General features: G+C 35.8%; 1 protein-coding gene and 1 long non-coding RNA gene across 5 annotated transcripts in view; one reads left to right on the top strand and one right to left on the bottom strand.

Annotated features, from left to right (window-relative positions):
• The window catches only part of LOC138237719 (uncharacterized), a 36,847-nt gene extending 22,256 nt beyond the window's left edge, over positions 1 to 14,591 (top strand). The window contains exon 3 of the long non-coding RNA XR_011189074.1: positions 14,150 to 14,591. This is a non-coding gene — a long non-coding RNA (uncharacterized lncRNA). The remainder of the gene's footprint in view (positions 1 to 14,149) is intronic.
• Positions 1 to 16,701, bottom strand: part of LOC107079619 (uncharacterized) — a 114,979-nt gene that overhangs the window by 18,431 nt on the left and 79,847 nt on the right. For 3 of the 4 annotated variants that reach the window (XM_069187171.1, XM_069187169.1, XM_069187172.1), the window contains one exon: positions 9,924 to 10,154. The exons of the other annotated variant lie outside the window; for it this stretch is intronic. In XM_069187171.1, coding sequence (XP_069043272.1) covers positions 9,924 to 10,154 — 231 coding nt within the window. The remainder of the gene's footprint in view (positions 1 to 9,923; positions 10,155 to 16,701) is intronic. 4 annotated transcript variants of the gene reach the window in all.

Below are 16,701 nucleotides of genomic sequence, written 5' to 3'. Positions count from 1 at the left end.
AACAAGTGTAGTGGTAGTTTTCAATGCAGTTTTTCATAAAACAGAAACTGTTTTCACAGAAGAAAATGTTTGTTTTTCAGATGGTTCATGTTAATCTTTTACAGATGCACTACAGAAAGCACACTGACAGGCTGCATCACAGTGTGGTATGGCAACTGCAGTGCTGCTGACCGCAAAGCCCTACAGCGAGTGGTGAAAACTGCCCAGTCCATCACTGGGGTTACCACTCCATCTATCCAGGACATTTATGACAGGCGGTACTTGAGGAAAGCTCTAAGCATAATCAAAGACCCCACACGCCCCAGCTACAGACTTTATGATCTGCTACCATCTGGAAAACGGTACCGGAGCATTCGGGCCCAGACTACCAGACTCAGAGACAGTTTTTACCCCCGCACTATCAAACTATTAAATTCCCAGCCTCTCTCACTCTCACTCTCACCTCACCTCTCACCGATGAACCTCACAGTGCCTTCTTCCTTTCTTTCTCACCAAAAACCCAAACACACATTGAAAATCTACCTCTACCATACATGTCAAAAGCTCACTCCCCATAATTTCTATCCCTTTATTTTATTCTGTTGATGCATATTTGTGCACGTAACCTGTTACCTTTTTGTTGTTTTGCACATTGCCTGTTGTTGTTTTTTGCACATTGCCTGTTGTTGTTTTTTTGCACATCGTCTGTTGTTGTTTTTTGCACATTGCCTGTTGTCTCTGTCTTTCTTTTGCTACACAATTGTATTGTTGTTGTTGTTTTTTCTCTTTGTACTACTTATGTCCGAGAGCTAGCTAAATAGCATTTCGTTATACCATTTACAGTACCATGTATATGAGTGTAATGACAATAAACTTGAACTTGAACTTCATGTCTGAATCTGACAGAATTCTAAATAATTTCTCAAGCAATAATTCCATGACCAAACCAGCAAAAAGCATCACATCAGAAGGTGGAGAGCTATACATCCTAAAAAATATTTTGCTATGTATATTTTAAAACTGATAAATTATCAGACAAATAACTGCATAATATAGTGAACAGTGCAATACTGAAGTCAATATCCTAATAACTTTCACTCTGCAAGTTACTCATAAGGGACAATGAAAAAGAAAGGCAGGGCTAAAATTCATTAACAATTAATGAATGGCAGTTTTTGAAAAGATAGTCTTTTGCACACGAATCAATCAGTATTTCACAGGTTACGTCACTATGACAGTTGAAAAAGAGAGATTAGCTATTACATCCGTACAGATAAGAATGTGTGGTGTTCTCAGGGTGCTGCTAAACAGAGAACACCATCACAGATTCTTTTAGCAGTCTTATCAACTCACATTTTTCAATGTATCCTTTCCATTTGTGGACAGATCTCCTAAACACACATGGACATTGTTGCCAAATCTTGTTTACTTATACTGTACGCTCTTAGAATCAACCGTACAACATTCCTACAGCTAGTTTAGTGGAATTGAGCTAGTAGTGTAATTTATATTCATGATTGTCTTCTTATTGATGTGATTTGTACATCTAATCCATGAGACATGGGTCAGAATTCCTCTTAAACTTTAGTTCTGTACACAAAATGATGCATGAAAAGCATTCAAATTTATTCTGAATACATAGATTTCCAAATATATTCTTCATAGATTATATGTCATTTCCTGGTGCTAGTAAGGTGCTTGTTTGGAGAGAACGTTAAGTTCTATAACGCACACATCACTAGCTAAAACTGCTATGTCATAGCTAGGATTGGCCTAGATTCCTTTGGTAGCAGTACATAATTGACCAAGGCCTGCTGGAGTAAAGTAGGCTTGAGTCAGTCAAGGTATCTTCAGGTTGCTACTCTCTGGAGACCAGAACCCTGTCCTATTTCAGGGCTGTCAATGAGAGTCATATGACTGAAGGGCTCCATGTTTTAAATCTAAAAAGTTTAATGTCAGATTCTGCAAAGAAAAGTGAGATATTCAGTTAATAAAACATTGTATTCTAAACAGCTGTTTTGTACAATTACATAACTGATTTTGTACAGAGATAGAGATAGACATGGTGAAGATTATCAGTACACTTACTGGAAACGTCCTGCACCTCAACTGCACACAGCTGGACTCCAGTCAAGTAATTATGTGACTCAGAGAAGAGATTTGATTACTTCAGAGGAAATTTAGGTGTGTCAAAGCAAGGGGGTGAATACTTATGCATTCATATATTTTGTTTTTTTTAATTAATTTAGAAAAATGTCTGGACTATTTTTATTTTGACATTATACAGTACTTTGTGTTGATGAGTGGCAAAAAGTATCAGTTAAATACATCATGGTTCCATGCTGTAACACAATAAAATGTGAAAAAGTCCAAGAGTGGTGTAGACTTTCTATAGGCACTCTACGTTTTGTGGTTAATTTTTTGAAGACATAGTATTCACAGTGAATGTAGACTGACAGTACATCTCTCTATTATGCTAACAAGTAAAACTCCATGCTGGCTATATTCACTGTTGAAGTCACCTATGAAGCACTAAGCATTGTCTTTAAAGGTAAAATGTATTTGTGTCCTTATTTAAAAGCCTTCCAATGATGTTCCATTTTGTTGTTTTAAATGTGATACACACTTCAAAACATTGGTCTTGGGTTTGATACAGACCTAGAGCTTCTTCTGTGCGGAGTGTGCATGTTTTTGATGTAAAGGGATATGAAAACCCAACACAATTGTTTATGTGTAATGTGTAATTCATTTTGAATTCTTTTGAATCATTTAAAATTGAAATGCACACCATTGTAGTGCACACTTGCAATACATGCTAAACTATTTGTTTTTGTTTTTCTGAAGTCTAACAATTTAGTTGCAAACATTGGCATCAGTTAATTAAATCCCCAAAGATAGCTATTTAAGGAAATGGCCAAGAACACAAATTCAGAAATGGATTTCAGCATTTATTGACATAGGTTCTGGAAGGCTAGGAAAAAACCATAAACACTTGCTTAGTCAAAAGAACTGAGAAAAGTCAGATAATGCAGCTGAGTAGCTATCACAGCTGACATAAGGTACAAGGTACAAGGCAGACTTTGTTTCCAATTCTTAGGATTTAATATAGTTTTGTGGATTTTAAAGGTGGCATACTTAGAAAGTACTGGTTGGTGACACAGTAGCAAAGTGATGTTCTGATGAGTGATGAATCTTGACCCCTCTCTATAATAGGGACAGAGCTCATTTGAAATGAATGTAACCGTACCTTCTCTGATTGATTACAGTCATGTATGTATCACTGAGATGTCTTTTTTCTATATTTCACTCTTCATATTTTGTTTATCATTTGAAAGGTTTGAAGTTCCCAAAGAAAAACTTGGGGTCATTTACTTAACGTAAAGATCACATGTACTAATGCAAATAAGAAAATAAAATAAATATTTCAGAATATTTAATTATGTTTTTAATGCTGCTCATTCAATTACAAAAAAATGTGTTTTACTTTAAGTAATGCTGCCTCTTTGTAGGGCTGAATTGTTATTTAATAAATGGATATAAGTCCGTTACTGATATTTTGAATCATGATAGTTTTTACTGTAAACAAACACTAGTACTGACCATTGCTATACAGCACATAAAATAAACATGACTATAGGTAATAAGTTGGCTTAAATATGAACAGTTCTAAATAATAAAAAAATAAAAGAAAGACATTTCTCATAAGGGTCACAACAAGCCAGACCTCTTCTCAAAAGAATAAGGCACAAGGCTTCTAATACCTTTGGATGGGGCACCAGTCTGTCTTAAGGCATATTTATGCAGGGATAAGTTGAAGATGCCAATTAAGCTTACCAGCATATTCTTGGAATGTGTGAAGAAACCACAAATGTGAGCAAAAATGGGGAAAATATGCATGCATACTCCACACAAAATTGAACCCAGGACCAAAGAGCTACATGGCAAGCCTAGGTGTAAGATAAATCTTTAAAACTATATAATAATAAAAACAAAATAAATCCCAAATAGTTTAACACAAAATAACATGAAATATGAGACATAATACAAAACATTTTGCAAACTTTAGAAAATAAAATATAATTCATAAGAGGATTTTTCTAAATAAAGCTTAATAAATAGAGGCACACATCTGGGCCCTCATTGTGACCTGATCCATGTGTTATACATAGTAATGTCATGCTCTTTTCACATTGAAAGCTTTTAAATCTGTGTCATTTTGATTAAACAGTACAGCAATTCCCAAGCTAATTCTACATTGCGGCCAAAGATCACGGGGGACTTGACTCGAATCTGAAAAATCGATTCACACTGTTCATTCACCCCTGGTGTTTATGGTAGCATGCTAAATAAGCTTTACAAACTCAGTGTCACATACATGACTGTAATCAATCAGAGAAGGTATGGCTACATTCATTTCAAATGAGCTCTGTCCCTATTATAGAGAGAGGTCACGATTCATCACTCATCAGAACATCACTTTGCTACTGTGTCACCAACCAGTACTTTTTAAGTATGCCACCTTTAAAATCCACAAAACTATATTAAATCCTAAGCATTTGTAACAAACACCAACATAAAATATTAATAAAGGTTATATATATACACCATTAAGTCCAGGAAAGAACACATGTTTGCAATTAATTGTTTTTGTTATTTCTCATTAGAAAACAATGGTACTGTTCCACTTTGCCTGAGTAAGTCATTTTGGAATTTATCGGAACAATGAATGGGAGATTAACAGCAAGGATTTTACTCCATCTATAAATTTGGATACATTTACAGGGAACTCTGATTTTATGTTGTGAGAAACTGGGTTTTATTTTTTGGACTTGGAGTTCAAAAGTGAAATTAAAATGTGGCATCAGTGTCTGTAACACACAAATCAATTTACAGGTATAACTAGAGTCTTGAGATATGGGAAAAGGCTACAGTTATTAGTTCTCTATAAAAGAAACTTAATAAGGAAGGATATTAAAAGAAAAATATACATAAGTCTCATATTAAGTGAGTCGTGTAACCTTACTGGGTACAAGCATTGCACATTTACCCTAAATCCAGTAGTGTGCTTGGTTGTACTACCAGAATTGTGGGGCAGATGGCACTCTTGTGGCTTGACTTTCAGACCACAGGTGCTGGTTGACTTTACAGAAAGACATCCATATTCCCCACTCAACTGATCAACTGATCCTTCTCCTGTCTGCGGTAAGGACAAAGCCACATGGTCTACAAAGTATATTGCTGATCCCTTTGCTCACTGCTGTTAAGCTGACGACAGAACGGGGCATCTTACACTTCCATCTTTTTTTTAAAGCAGTGGCCCTTGAGAGTCCCTCTCTCCTTCCATCACAGCTTTTGGACTCAACTGCTTGGACTTTTATTTTATTTTCTTCCTTGTAGAAAATCCTGTTCGGTAGCTGACCCTCTCTTTGCATGTCACCTTTCAGAACCACAATCTCTTTCTTAGCTTCCTTTTTATAGTGGGTGAGGGAGAGCAGCCCAGCTAGTAGAGCTGAAGGAATTCAGTGTGAGGTACAGTACTTCTCCTTTGAGCCTCACAACAAATTCCCAATGTTAACAGGCTGGAACCGCCAGTGACCTTGGGGGCACTAATGTAGAAAAAGATGGGCACTTTTCTTCTTTTACAGAGAGAATTCCTAAATTAGTTATTAAAGTATGACTTATGCACAAAATTGCATGAATTAAAGCTCTGATCTAGAATTCTAGTATTCAAAAGAGTGTTGAGGCCTAGGATTGTCTGCAGCTTCCACAATCATCTATTGCCTCTCATTGTGATTCAGTGGTAAATGGAATGGAATGATCCTTAGACCTAGAAAAATCAAGAGGTGAAGGTTATAGATAAACTGATTGATTGCAGCTTAGCAGAACAAATGAAGAACTATGGTCTGTCTCCCAACCTGGGGTTTGAAACTAAATTCGATGAGAAGTGGCGTTTTGAATTTGCCAATACAAAGACCTAAAAGACCTGAATTGTTTGAAGTTGTGAACCTTCCCCTCTTTTTGGGAAGAAAGAAGGGGCACACTTTCCATGTAGATGGGAGCCTGAGGGAATCCACAGCACTGATGAATGGCCTCTGGCTCCAGGGGAACACAGATGCTGTTGTATTAATTTTAATGGCAGGTACAAGGAACATCCCTGGACTCTCCCGCCTTAATTCTCTGAGGTGACTGACATTAAAGATTTTTAGATCAAACTATGAAACCCGCTGAGTAAAACATTTTTCTCTATCTTTACTGTGAAGCCTATCCACAGTACTTCAATATTGCATTTTCTGTCTTCACTGACTGTTTTAGATATACTGTACAGTAAGCCGTTTGTCTTCTGTTCTAGTGTGCTGTTCTGTTATGCAAATTTCTTCTGATACTGCTGAAAAATACAATATATTTTGTTATTTATCTGAAATATCGTTGTTGTTTCCACTGTACTGTATGGTGCCACAAATCTACTGAAAGGTCAAGGGCATAGTGATATGAGAAATTCAACACCCCAATATCCTATCAACCTATGGTCAACTAGTAAGTAAGCTTATGTGATTACTGCCTATCTCAAGATGACTTTCAAATTACCTTTCATGGACCTTCAACCAGGTAAGTGCCCTCATAGAAACTATTGCCAACTGCACCTAATGGGAGAAGAGCTGTAAGCTTAAGGTATTTTAATTTTCTGTGTCATTTGTAGAAACCTAAAACCTTAAAAGTGTAGACAATGTTTTATAACACTATGACCACTACTGAATAATATACTATAGTGTAAGCTTCAGTAATCTAAAAATCCAATAAAAAAATATTTACAATATTTAAATACCTTGAAAGTATTTCAAGGTATTTGAATATTATAAATATTTAAATACCTATATTTAAATATTATAAAAATATAACACCAAACACATTACATCTATCATTTAGTTCATTGTTGTTTTCCTGATTATAAGGGTTATAATCCTGATTATAAGGAAAAGAGAACCACCCTGTCTTTTGAATTTCTTTTATCTTTGTGGTAATTAAAAATGAAAAGACTTACATGATGTACTGTATACAAATTTATTCCCATCTTTTTCTGCACTGTAATGTTGATCTCTAACAAATAGGCTCTTTTCTTTACATAAACCTAAGTAATCAAAGCTGGAAAAAATGCTGCTCTCCTTCTTATTTTGCAACAGCACTCTCACAACAGGGCCTATTTTTCCAACAGCTCATCAGTGCTTATCTTAAGCCTTAGTCAACACTGTACTCTGTGAGTTCACACTGAATTCACCATCATGTCCAGCATCATAGACGATGGGATAACTGTATGATGCACTGGTAGATAACTATATTGGGATTTCAGCTGTCTTGTTTTGTTTTTGATTTGCCAGGTGGACACGGCTCACACACATCTAATAACATTTGTGTAGAAATATCTAAATAAATAAATCATTCTAACTATATAACACCAAACCAGATGGGACTCTTTATTTATGCTTAACTGGATGCCCATTTCATGCCGTCCTAACATCTATCTTGCCAGTTTTTACACAGCTACCATTTGGGGCATTTGATTCCTTTTCTGTTATGTTTATAGAGGGTTACAGAAGTGATGAATGTCCTGCACTCCTAATGAAGTTTTTGGTATGTGCACCTTCACTCAGGCGGAAAAGGGGGCTCAAGCAGGGCTTTCTATGAACACCCGCCATGTTATCAGTGTGCTTATTCATTGTGGCGCTAAGCAATACATTTAACAGATGGGTCCTATTCTCCAGTCTGCAGACCTCATTGTCCAAAGCCAACAGGCCAAATAGCCTTTTGGTTTTGTTCTTTTATCATCTCAAAACCATTTTTAATAACTGTATTTTTTATTTCCATCTTATCAATGTATTTTGTTTCCTCCTACTGCTTTTTTGAGTTTCCAGTTTTCTTCTTCCTATTTCTGACCCAAAAGCATGCTGTTGTAACTCTTAGTGCAGACAGAAATTATTTGGATCACTTTGTTACCCAAAATTCGTCCACTTAAATTAGGATACTGGAATTGCTTTTTACATCACTATTTACAAAGTCCTTGTTTCAGGGGTTTTTAACAGTCATGTTGTTTATGTGAGAAAGCAATCAAAGAAAGACACGAATATTAAACATATTTCTGTTCCTTCTAAAAAATACTACTTGTTTTCTGAAATGACATAGGTTTCCAATGATGTTGGTTATAGAAGGAGATCATTTGGTAAATACTCAAAGTCTAAGAACACAATAGATAAGAAAAGAAAAACAATTCTGTTAATTTCCCGGTGCTAAGATCTACGATTACAATTTCATTCACTCCATTTTTACAAGGACTTGGAACGACCTGAACATTATACAGTAAATGCGCTGTATAATAGTGTTGCCAAATAAACTCATGCAGGAGCTTCCACATGTCATGATGTCCTTTACAACTGTGTTATATTTGATACAGTGGCATCCAAATTTATTCATATTCACATTCTTGGTGAAATAGGAATAAACAACACATTACAGAAATGTATCCAATCAATTAATTTTCTTGTATAACAAATTCTAAAATTTGCTACACTATAATCTGAATAGCAATGCACAGACCCAACTTTTTTTTTTACATGAATAATTTGATATATGTGAGATTTGGATTACTGTGAATCATTCTGCTGATGTTTCCAATGAAAAAGGAATGATGTTCCCTTATCAATGAAGTATGAATAAAAATGGAAGTACATTGCTAATTTGTGACATGTTGTGCTATATGTTACATCTTCAGTTACTGAATATGCAATACTCATGCTTATGTAAAACATGTGCAGGATGGATGCTTAAAGACAAGCTATGCACTCCAAAATAGAGTGAAAGGCTGTGTTTTATAAAATGGCAAACGTAAAAGGCTGTGTTTTAAATTCACAAGGCTTTACAAATCTCACACTAAATAGGTACCTCCAGTTTAAACACACAAATTGAAAAACAATGGTAAATAAATGCCCTTTAAAAACATAGAAATGCTCATGCTATTTAAGTCATCTGATCTACTGGTAATCAGCATCAGAGACGATCCGCTATAGAACAGTACCGACTTGGCGCCCTATTGAAATTGAGAGAAAACTATCTGTGTGTTTCAAGGGACAGCCCCTAGGCAGACGCACAGGAGCCCTGAGGCTTCCCGCCAGGCCTCAGGCCAAGACACATCTGCTTTTTACTTCTGTGTCCCACACAGGCATAGCATACAGAATTTCTATCACAAAATGTTCTATCACATGCTATCTTAAATACTTTTGAGTTTTCTGAAAACCCCTTACAAATAAACCATAAAAGGGAATGACAAAATAATGGAAACACCAAGCAATATATAAATAGTTAGTATATATATATGAATATTTATTAATAAGGAGTTGGGTTGCCAATTGCCTTCAGAACAGCTTCAGTCCTTCTCTTTCAAAATCTGCAAGATCTCTCATGTTGCTTTAGAACATATTAAAGTTTTGATTTTAATTCTACTCTTACAGCAAAAACACACTGGTAATTAGTATTGAAATTAATATGAAACACACTGTATGCAGAATCCTTTTTAATTGCAATTTAGTTACTTCACAATACAAGTCTTTTTTCATCAGATGTTTCCATTATTTTGTCCACCCCTTGTATTATTTTATTTAAAATTCATCAGAGTATTTATTCTTCCTTTAAAATGACAGGCAGGCTCTCAACATGCTTGAAATGCTACCTGATAAATCTTACTACACGGTACTACGAATTTGTCTGTTTACGTAATCTTTGCATTTACAAAGGCTTTTCCAAAGACTTAGAGTTCGGCTGTTTGGGAGAGGGGTCACCCAGGAGAGAAACAAATGTATCGGTCAGCTCTGGGATACGGACTGGCTACTGTTATTGCCCATAAAGGTTGTCAGCTCCTTTTGGAAGTAAGAATACCGGGTCAAACTTTGTCAACTTACCCATGGTGCGGAAGGCACTATTAGAGATAAGGTCAGCAGGTCCAAGCAGCAGTCCTCAAGAGGCTGGCTGCAACGGTTCACATGGTTTAACACCCTGGCATACATGGCTGGTGGGAGGAGCTGCCTGGCTTGTTCACTGCAGTCTGGTCCTGGGGCAAGAATAAAGCCCAGTGTGTGCCTCATTCCATGCAGGTGTTTGAACAGCTGGCTAAGCTTTGATTCCAAGATGCTCTGATGAGACACAAGAAGAGGAGACAACAACTGACAGCACTGTCAAACAATGATAGCTCCTGCAGGTGAGAGGTCAGGCCACTCCACCTCCACACCTGCCAGTGCAAGTACAGTCAGTGCTGAAATGGGAAAACACTGGCTTTAGAATACATTGGACAGCTTGTCAAAACCAGCAGTGCAGCAGGCCTCTGTGTTTTCAAACCCCAAGAGTAGCTTTAGGTGGTGTGAACAAAAACAAACACCATGTGCTGGAAAGCTAGCCTACAAAGACCAAAGCACAATTATTTATGGCTTTAGGCTTGAAATATGAAAACAAAAATCAAACCAAGATTTTCCTAAAGCAACATACATAATCGGTTTAAGAAGACTGGGTTTGCAATATTTCCAGCATTTTCTTTATGCAGAACCATTGTTTAAAGCTGAGAATCACATATTTCTGAGCCTTTACCACAAACCTTTCTAATTGTGTTATTTCAACTTTAATATTTTTCTCAAATTCTGTTTAGAAATCTCAACACAAAAACAAGAAATTATTCAGTAAATAAAAAGAAATCTTTATTTTAAATTTAAATTCTATAACTTCTCATAGGAAAAATGTTTCAGGGAGTTTTGACAAAGCACTCTGAGCTGAAAAAGAATCTATATGCATGAATGTTAAGAATTAACTTTAACATTAAAAAAATGATCTTCACAGAAAACAGAACAAGAATAATATCATTAATCCATTGTGCTGATGCATTTATGCTGATACATTAAGATTATATAGATAGATTGCCGGTACATTACATAACATGCTGGTACATTTATCAGCATGATATGCAATCTGAGGGAAGTAACTTGCTTAAGGGTACAACAGCAATGGGACATGAATCCATAACCTTCCTGTTAGACGTCCCCAGGCCTAACCCACAGTATATACAGTATCAAAATGAGAACATATAAAAATAACTGCATATATGTCTAAAGCATAATGTTCAAATTTTTTATCCCACATATTTATGTTGAAGAAAAAATGTAGTGAATTTATTCCTTAATGTGTTTTATGCAGTTGAAAATACTGTATAAAATGGTACTCTAACAAAGCATCAGAAAGTTTATAGAGGCTTCTGTCATTCTGATTGTCAGCAGGTATTAAAAGAGTCTAAACACCAAAGTAGTGTAAACTAGTGTGTAAACACTAGTAGCGTAAACAAAGTAAACTACTCAGAACCACATAATTCAGGAGAAAAGTCAAAGAATTATCCAAAGATGTAAGGTATATGTAAAGTGAAAGATTATCGACATAATCAACTCAAGGACAATTCTAGTGATGGCTACAAAATAAATCCATAACAAAAATCCAAAGTTTTAACTTTGGTGTCAGTCGTGAAGACATTCAATACTAATCCAACAATTTCTATCTGGAAGAGCGCACAACAGCATTTAATACAAATATGGTTTTAGAACATAACGTCTGGCATGTTCAGGATACAATGTCTCCAAGATTACCATTCAAAGAAGACCTCATGAATCAGGGTTTTTTTGGCAAATACCTATGGCAACATAAAGAAAAGACATGATACTCTGCTAAACGCCACTGAAGATCAGAAATGGATCTATACAGATTTAGTGTTCCAAAGTGTTTGAAGATGTTTTAGCCAAACTCTAGTCAAAAAGCTGTCAAATGGATTACAACACTTATGCAATCTACATCAGTCTATAGGCTAAATGAATTAACATCAAAAACAGTGTTTTTGACTAATCACCGTAACATTTTGGTTTGTGCTGAAGAAAGCTGATCAGAAGTGCAGGCTGCCTGGAAGAGCCAAAGAGGTTCTGCATGGAGAAGTAGTTGAAGATCCCTTATGAGAAGATTAAGCACCTTTTAAAAGATATACTGTACCTACTGGAGGTTATCAAAGCTAAAGGCAACAAAATATTGATTCCCAGGCATGAATAACAAACATCATTAGTTTATAAATATATGCACCTCTTCTTGAAAGACATTTTGTTTATATGTACAACAAGGAATTTATTCAGTATGTGTTTTTAGTCTATTTACTTGTGGGTAAACTACTTATAACCTGGATTTGCATATTCCCATTTCCATTTTCACAATTTCAAGACTACTATATATACTGTATACAAGCAAGCATGGCTAGAATAAATACTTTTATCACATGTATTATCATACAGCATGTACAGTATTAAATGCTACACTAAGAGTATTTCATCATGTTGGATTTTGTTCAAATGCATTTATTCTTACCAAGATTGGGATACCTTTGTACTTCCGGCTTGTGTCTGGTTTTATTAGAGTTGAGAAAGAAAATATATTATGTTTTTACCACTTTGTTATATAAAAATGAGGTCTCAATCCTACATATGTTTACGTTAACTAAACATTCAACATGAGAAATAATTAACTTTTTAACACCTACATGTATTCCTACACATTTTGTTTTCCAGAAAGCCTTCTAAGAAAAATAAAAAATATCTATGGATAAGACTTAAAGTGAGATTTGAAGGACCAAGGGACCAAAGATCACAATCTTCATATGCAACTCATTATAGCAAACTTGTGAACAATTTGTAGTGCGGTCTGCTACTAGGTTAATTTAGGGAGTACACATTTGTACAGCAGCACTTTACAAATGCTGAAACATGCAGAACTGTGTGAAATTATTCCAGATGATACATTTCACCTCAGGGTTCACAAACCCTATAAGTAGGGTAAGCCACTGCAATGAAAATTTCAGATCAAAAGCAGATCTGGACCAGAATAGTAATTTGCACAGAAAAGATTTTTTTATCAGCATTTAATATGTTGAATCATAACTGTTGAGGAGAAAGATCCATGCTCTGTTTATTTTTACTTCAATTTTATATAAAAGTATTTATATATATATTTTGATTCCTGTGTACAGTATAATAACTATAAATTCTCATACATGTATAACACTAATAAATTATCATAGGTAATGCATTGATCCAAATCACTAAATAAAGCCCTTACAGAAAGCTACAAGAGTTCCAGAAAGAGTCATTACAGGGGGCAGACTGGAAAGACTGCTCCTTGCATTAGTTACTCAGAAGGTGCCACGTGTACAGTAAGCATGGTATTTAGTTCCCCCCCAAGTCATTTTCTTTTCCTGTAAAAAAATATCTGGTTCCTACAAGGGGTTCATACTGTAATCTTGTTCAAAAGTATTTTTTTTATCTTTCAAATCACATAACTTAATATTAAATTGACAATGCACAAAAGAAAAATAACATACATAATGTAACTATTGGGGATGCGTTCTATCTTTGTGATAGATTGTGATGATTTCTTTCTGATTAAGTGTTAGAAATATCTAAGTGCTACTTGGGCACTTTTATTCTGACAGTGTGATCCAAGAACTTTGTTTTTATTTGCACTGATTTTTAATGCCCTGAACAGCTGTATGCCTAAAACCCATTTCCTTACTCATTTTGATGCACACTGTTTTTTGATAGGCACTGTTCCTTTTAGCACAGCATGTTCTCACTTTTTGAAATGTTTTCACTGTTGCATTTCAATGCTTGAAAATGCATTTACAATGTGGAGCAAATTTCTATGCCCCCAAATAAAGAGAGCAGAGCATCTGTAATAACAATCCTGCTGATTGTGATAGTCATAAATGTATGACTATCACAATCAGCATTTATCAAACTTCTGCTGAAGCTCTTCATAACTTGGACTTGTTAGTAGCAATGTTACTAATAATAGTAACAAGTCACAGCTACAAAGAGAACAACGGGAACACAAGAACAAAAGTAATAATAAATCAATCTCACTAAAAAGATGATGATGGTTTACAGCAAAGCCGTTCACTGTTGTTACCTCTGGGTCTCTTTCCTATCTCTAATTGCAAAAGCAGCAGGAGCAGGTCACTGGAGTTAGGGCTGCCAAGATTAATGATGAAGAAGAGTTTTTTTTCAGGAGAACTCCAACTCAGCATCAATCACCATGAGCTCTTGTCTTCCCTTTGCAGGAAGCTTCTCCGAGTCACAAGCCGGAGCTCTGCAGAGGACGGGGGAAGAGACAGAACAAACCTAACATCTGTTTCTGCCATCTGGGTGAGGGGTGAAGCTGGAAGCTCTCTCTGCTATACCTGTCTGTAAAGATTATTGAAGGTGGGAGGCAGCAGGAGGTTAGCACTGGAATCAACATGTGTTACACATCAATGTGCAATACAAATTCATCACATTGCCTTCAGTCCTTTACTTCTGTCTTCACAAATGATGTATTCTGGATCTGCGATAGGAGTTATTTTTTAAATATTGAGAGTTTACTTCTACACATAAAATCAGACATTTTTGTACCTTTAAGAATGTGGAAAAAAGCCTCTATAAAATCTATGAAAATGCCTGGAATTGAAGCATTCTTTAAAAAGTTTTAAAAAACACTGCTCGGTCACTGATGAAATAAGAAAACAAAAAACCTAAAAATTTGGTATTAGATATTGGTGTATGTTCCATGTTACATGGAAACTGTAACCTCAGCAAGAAACCGAACTATATATTTTACTATACAGTATGTACTGTATATACTGAACTTACTATATACTATATTTGACTATATATTTTCTATTGTGCTATATCTTTATTTTGCTGAATTTGCTACTTACAGTATGCTAATATAGTATACTATAATATAATACAATATTTTGTTGAACTACACTCTTAGAGCAACAAACCAGTCTTAATGATGCTCTTATAACATGGGGGACACTATGAGAAAGCTTGTGGTGTGGGGGTTTTTCTCCACTGTATGCCGTGGAAGGCTGTGTAAGTTTAAAGCACAGAGGCTGTCAGACTCATCATAGAATGTTAATTTACCTTATATAACTTATAGACCTTATATACTGCATCCATGTACTGTACAGTGCAAAATAAAATGGATCCCCTGAAAAGTTACTGGTTGTGACCTACAGTATAAAAGCCCTGCACATAAAGACTGTTAGGTAATTCTTAATTGCAAAAGCATCAGAGCTTCAATTAGAATAACATACACAACTGGTGCTCAAAACTTTCTCTTTACAAAGACAGTGTAGTAGTTTGCTTTAGATGTGACCTTTAGAGTGAGGTTCTGGACTTCTTAAATGGATGAATATATGATATCACTTACTTTAATGACAGCGGCATTAAACTTGCCAAGCATTGACCCATTAGCCTGTCAAGCATTAACCACACAGCTAAAGGGCACTGACAAAGCCAACTCATAAAACCCCTTGTGAGAAATGAGAAGATGAGCTACTGATATGTATCATCATCCTGTGAAGTTATAGAGCACACTAGTTTTCTTCAACAAATTTCAATTAAAGAAACTAAATAGATGTCTATGGATTTGCTAAAGAAAGGTGACAAATTGCAACTATCCTGTTTGCAGAGAACAGTTAATTTCACTGATGACAGCATGTGATAACATTTGGGTACACAGCCTTTTCTTTGTCATTTAAATGCTGCCAGTTACATCACTATTATACAGAACCACCTCCTGCCATTCTACCATCAAGGTGTTTTACAGTATCAGGATCATATGCCAGATGCCTCTTGCAAAATAATCAAAGAAATTGCAATGTGAAAGAGGAAAAATGGAACTAAACAGCATTTCACAGGGGAGCTCAGGTGACTCTTAATCAAGAAGGCAGAATAGGCCAAGAGCTCCCATGAGCTTTGATGTTTTCCTTGAAATGACTGAATTTAAGTTTAAACTAGTCTTTTTGGCCACATCCTGTAGAGCTGCAGGATTCATCAGTAATGGAGAAAAGTATTCCTTATTCCCATAACCAAAGGTAAGGAGTGGAAGCAAATTCCTACGTTGTGGGCCGGCACAGCAAACACTGCTTTTTCCTGACTCACTTGATAAACTACCACAGCTCTTTGATGAACAGTTCTACTCACAGAGACATTTTTTTGTGGGTTTCCCTGAGTACTTTCAGAAAACAAGTCTTTTCACTAATGTTAAAGCTTTCTGCACCATCAGGGGAACATCCAGTCTTACCTACAGCAGCTGGAGAAGATTACTATGGCTACTTTTTCTACCAACCAAGCAGACAAAAGTAATAAAAAGTACATTAGTAAGGAGGTGCAGAACCAGAAAACAATGGGATCGTCATACAATCAGAAAAGGAAATCTACCTGCTTAAGTCATGTCTGGAGAACTGCAGGATAGGAGTCACAGCTCTAACATGGATCTTGTTGGCCTGTCAGAGAGTGCTGATGAATCCTCTTAAGTTTTTAATATTTCAAACAAGATGGTGACCCTCATTGTTCCCCACTGCATCCATTAAAGTTGTGATTTATAACACTTTAGGTACACAGAAGAACAGGCCTCATACCTTCATCTTTAATTATGTTTGCTATACTAATCGACAGCTTATTCATCAGGCTGCTATGAAATTAGATGCACTATATTTAGATACTGAAAGTTTTTGGCAAATTGCTCTATTCTTAGTGTACAACTCCTAAAATGTTTACATCATACCAGTGCAGAGTTTCTTGCTTTACTCATTCAAAAATATGAGCATCACAGTGACCAGCT

Source organism: Lepisosteus oculatus, chromosome 3 (genome assembly GCF_040954835.1).
Source record: "Lepisosteus oculatus isolate fLepOcu1 chromosome 3, fLepOcu1.hap2, whole genome shotgun sequence".
Taxonomy (NCBI): domain Eukaryota; kingdom Metazoa; phylum Chordata; class Actinopteri; order Semionotiformes; family Lepisosteidae; genus Lepisosteus; species Lepisosteus oculatus.
This window is presented reverse-complemented; position numbering and strand designations above follow the sequence as displayed.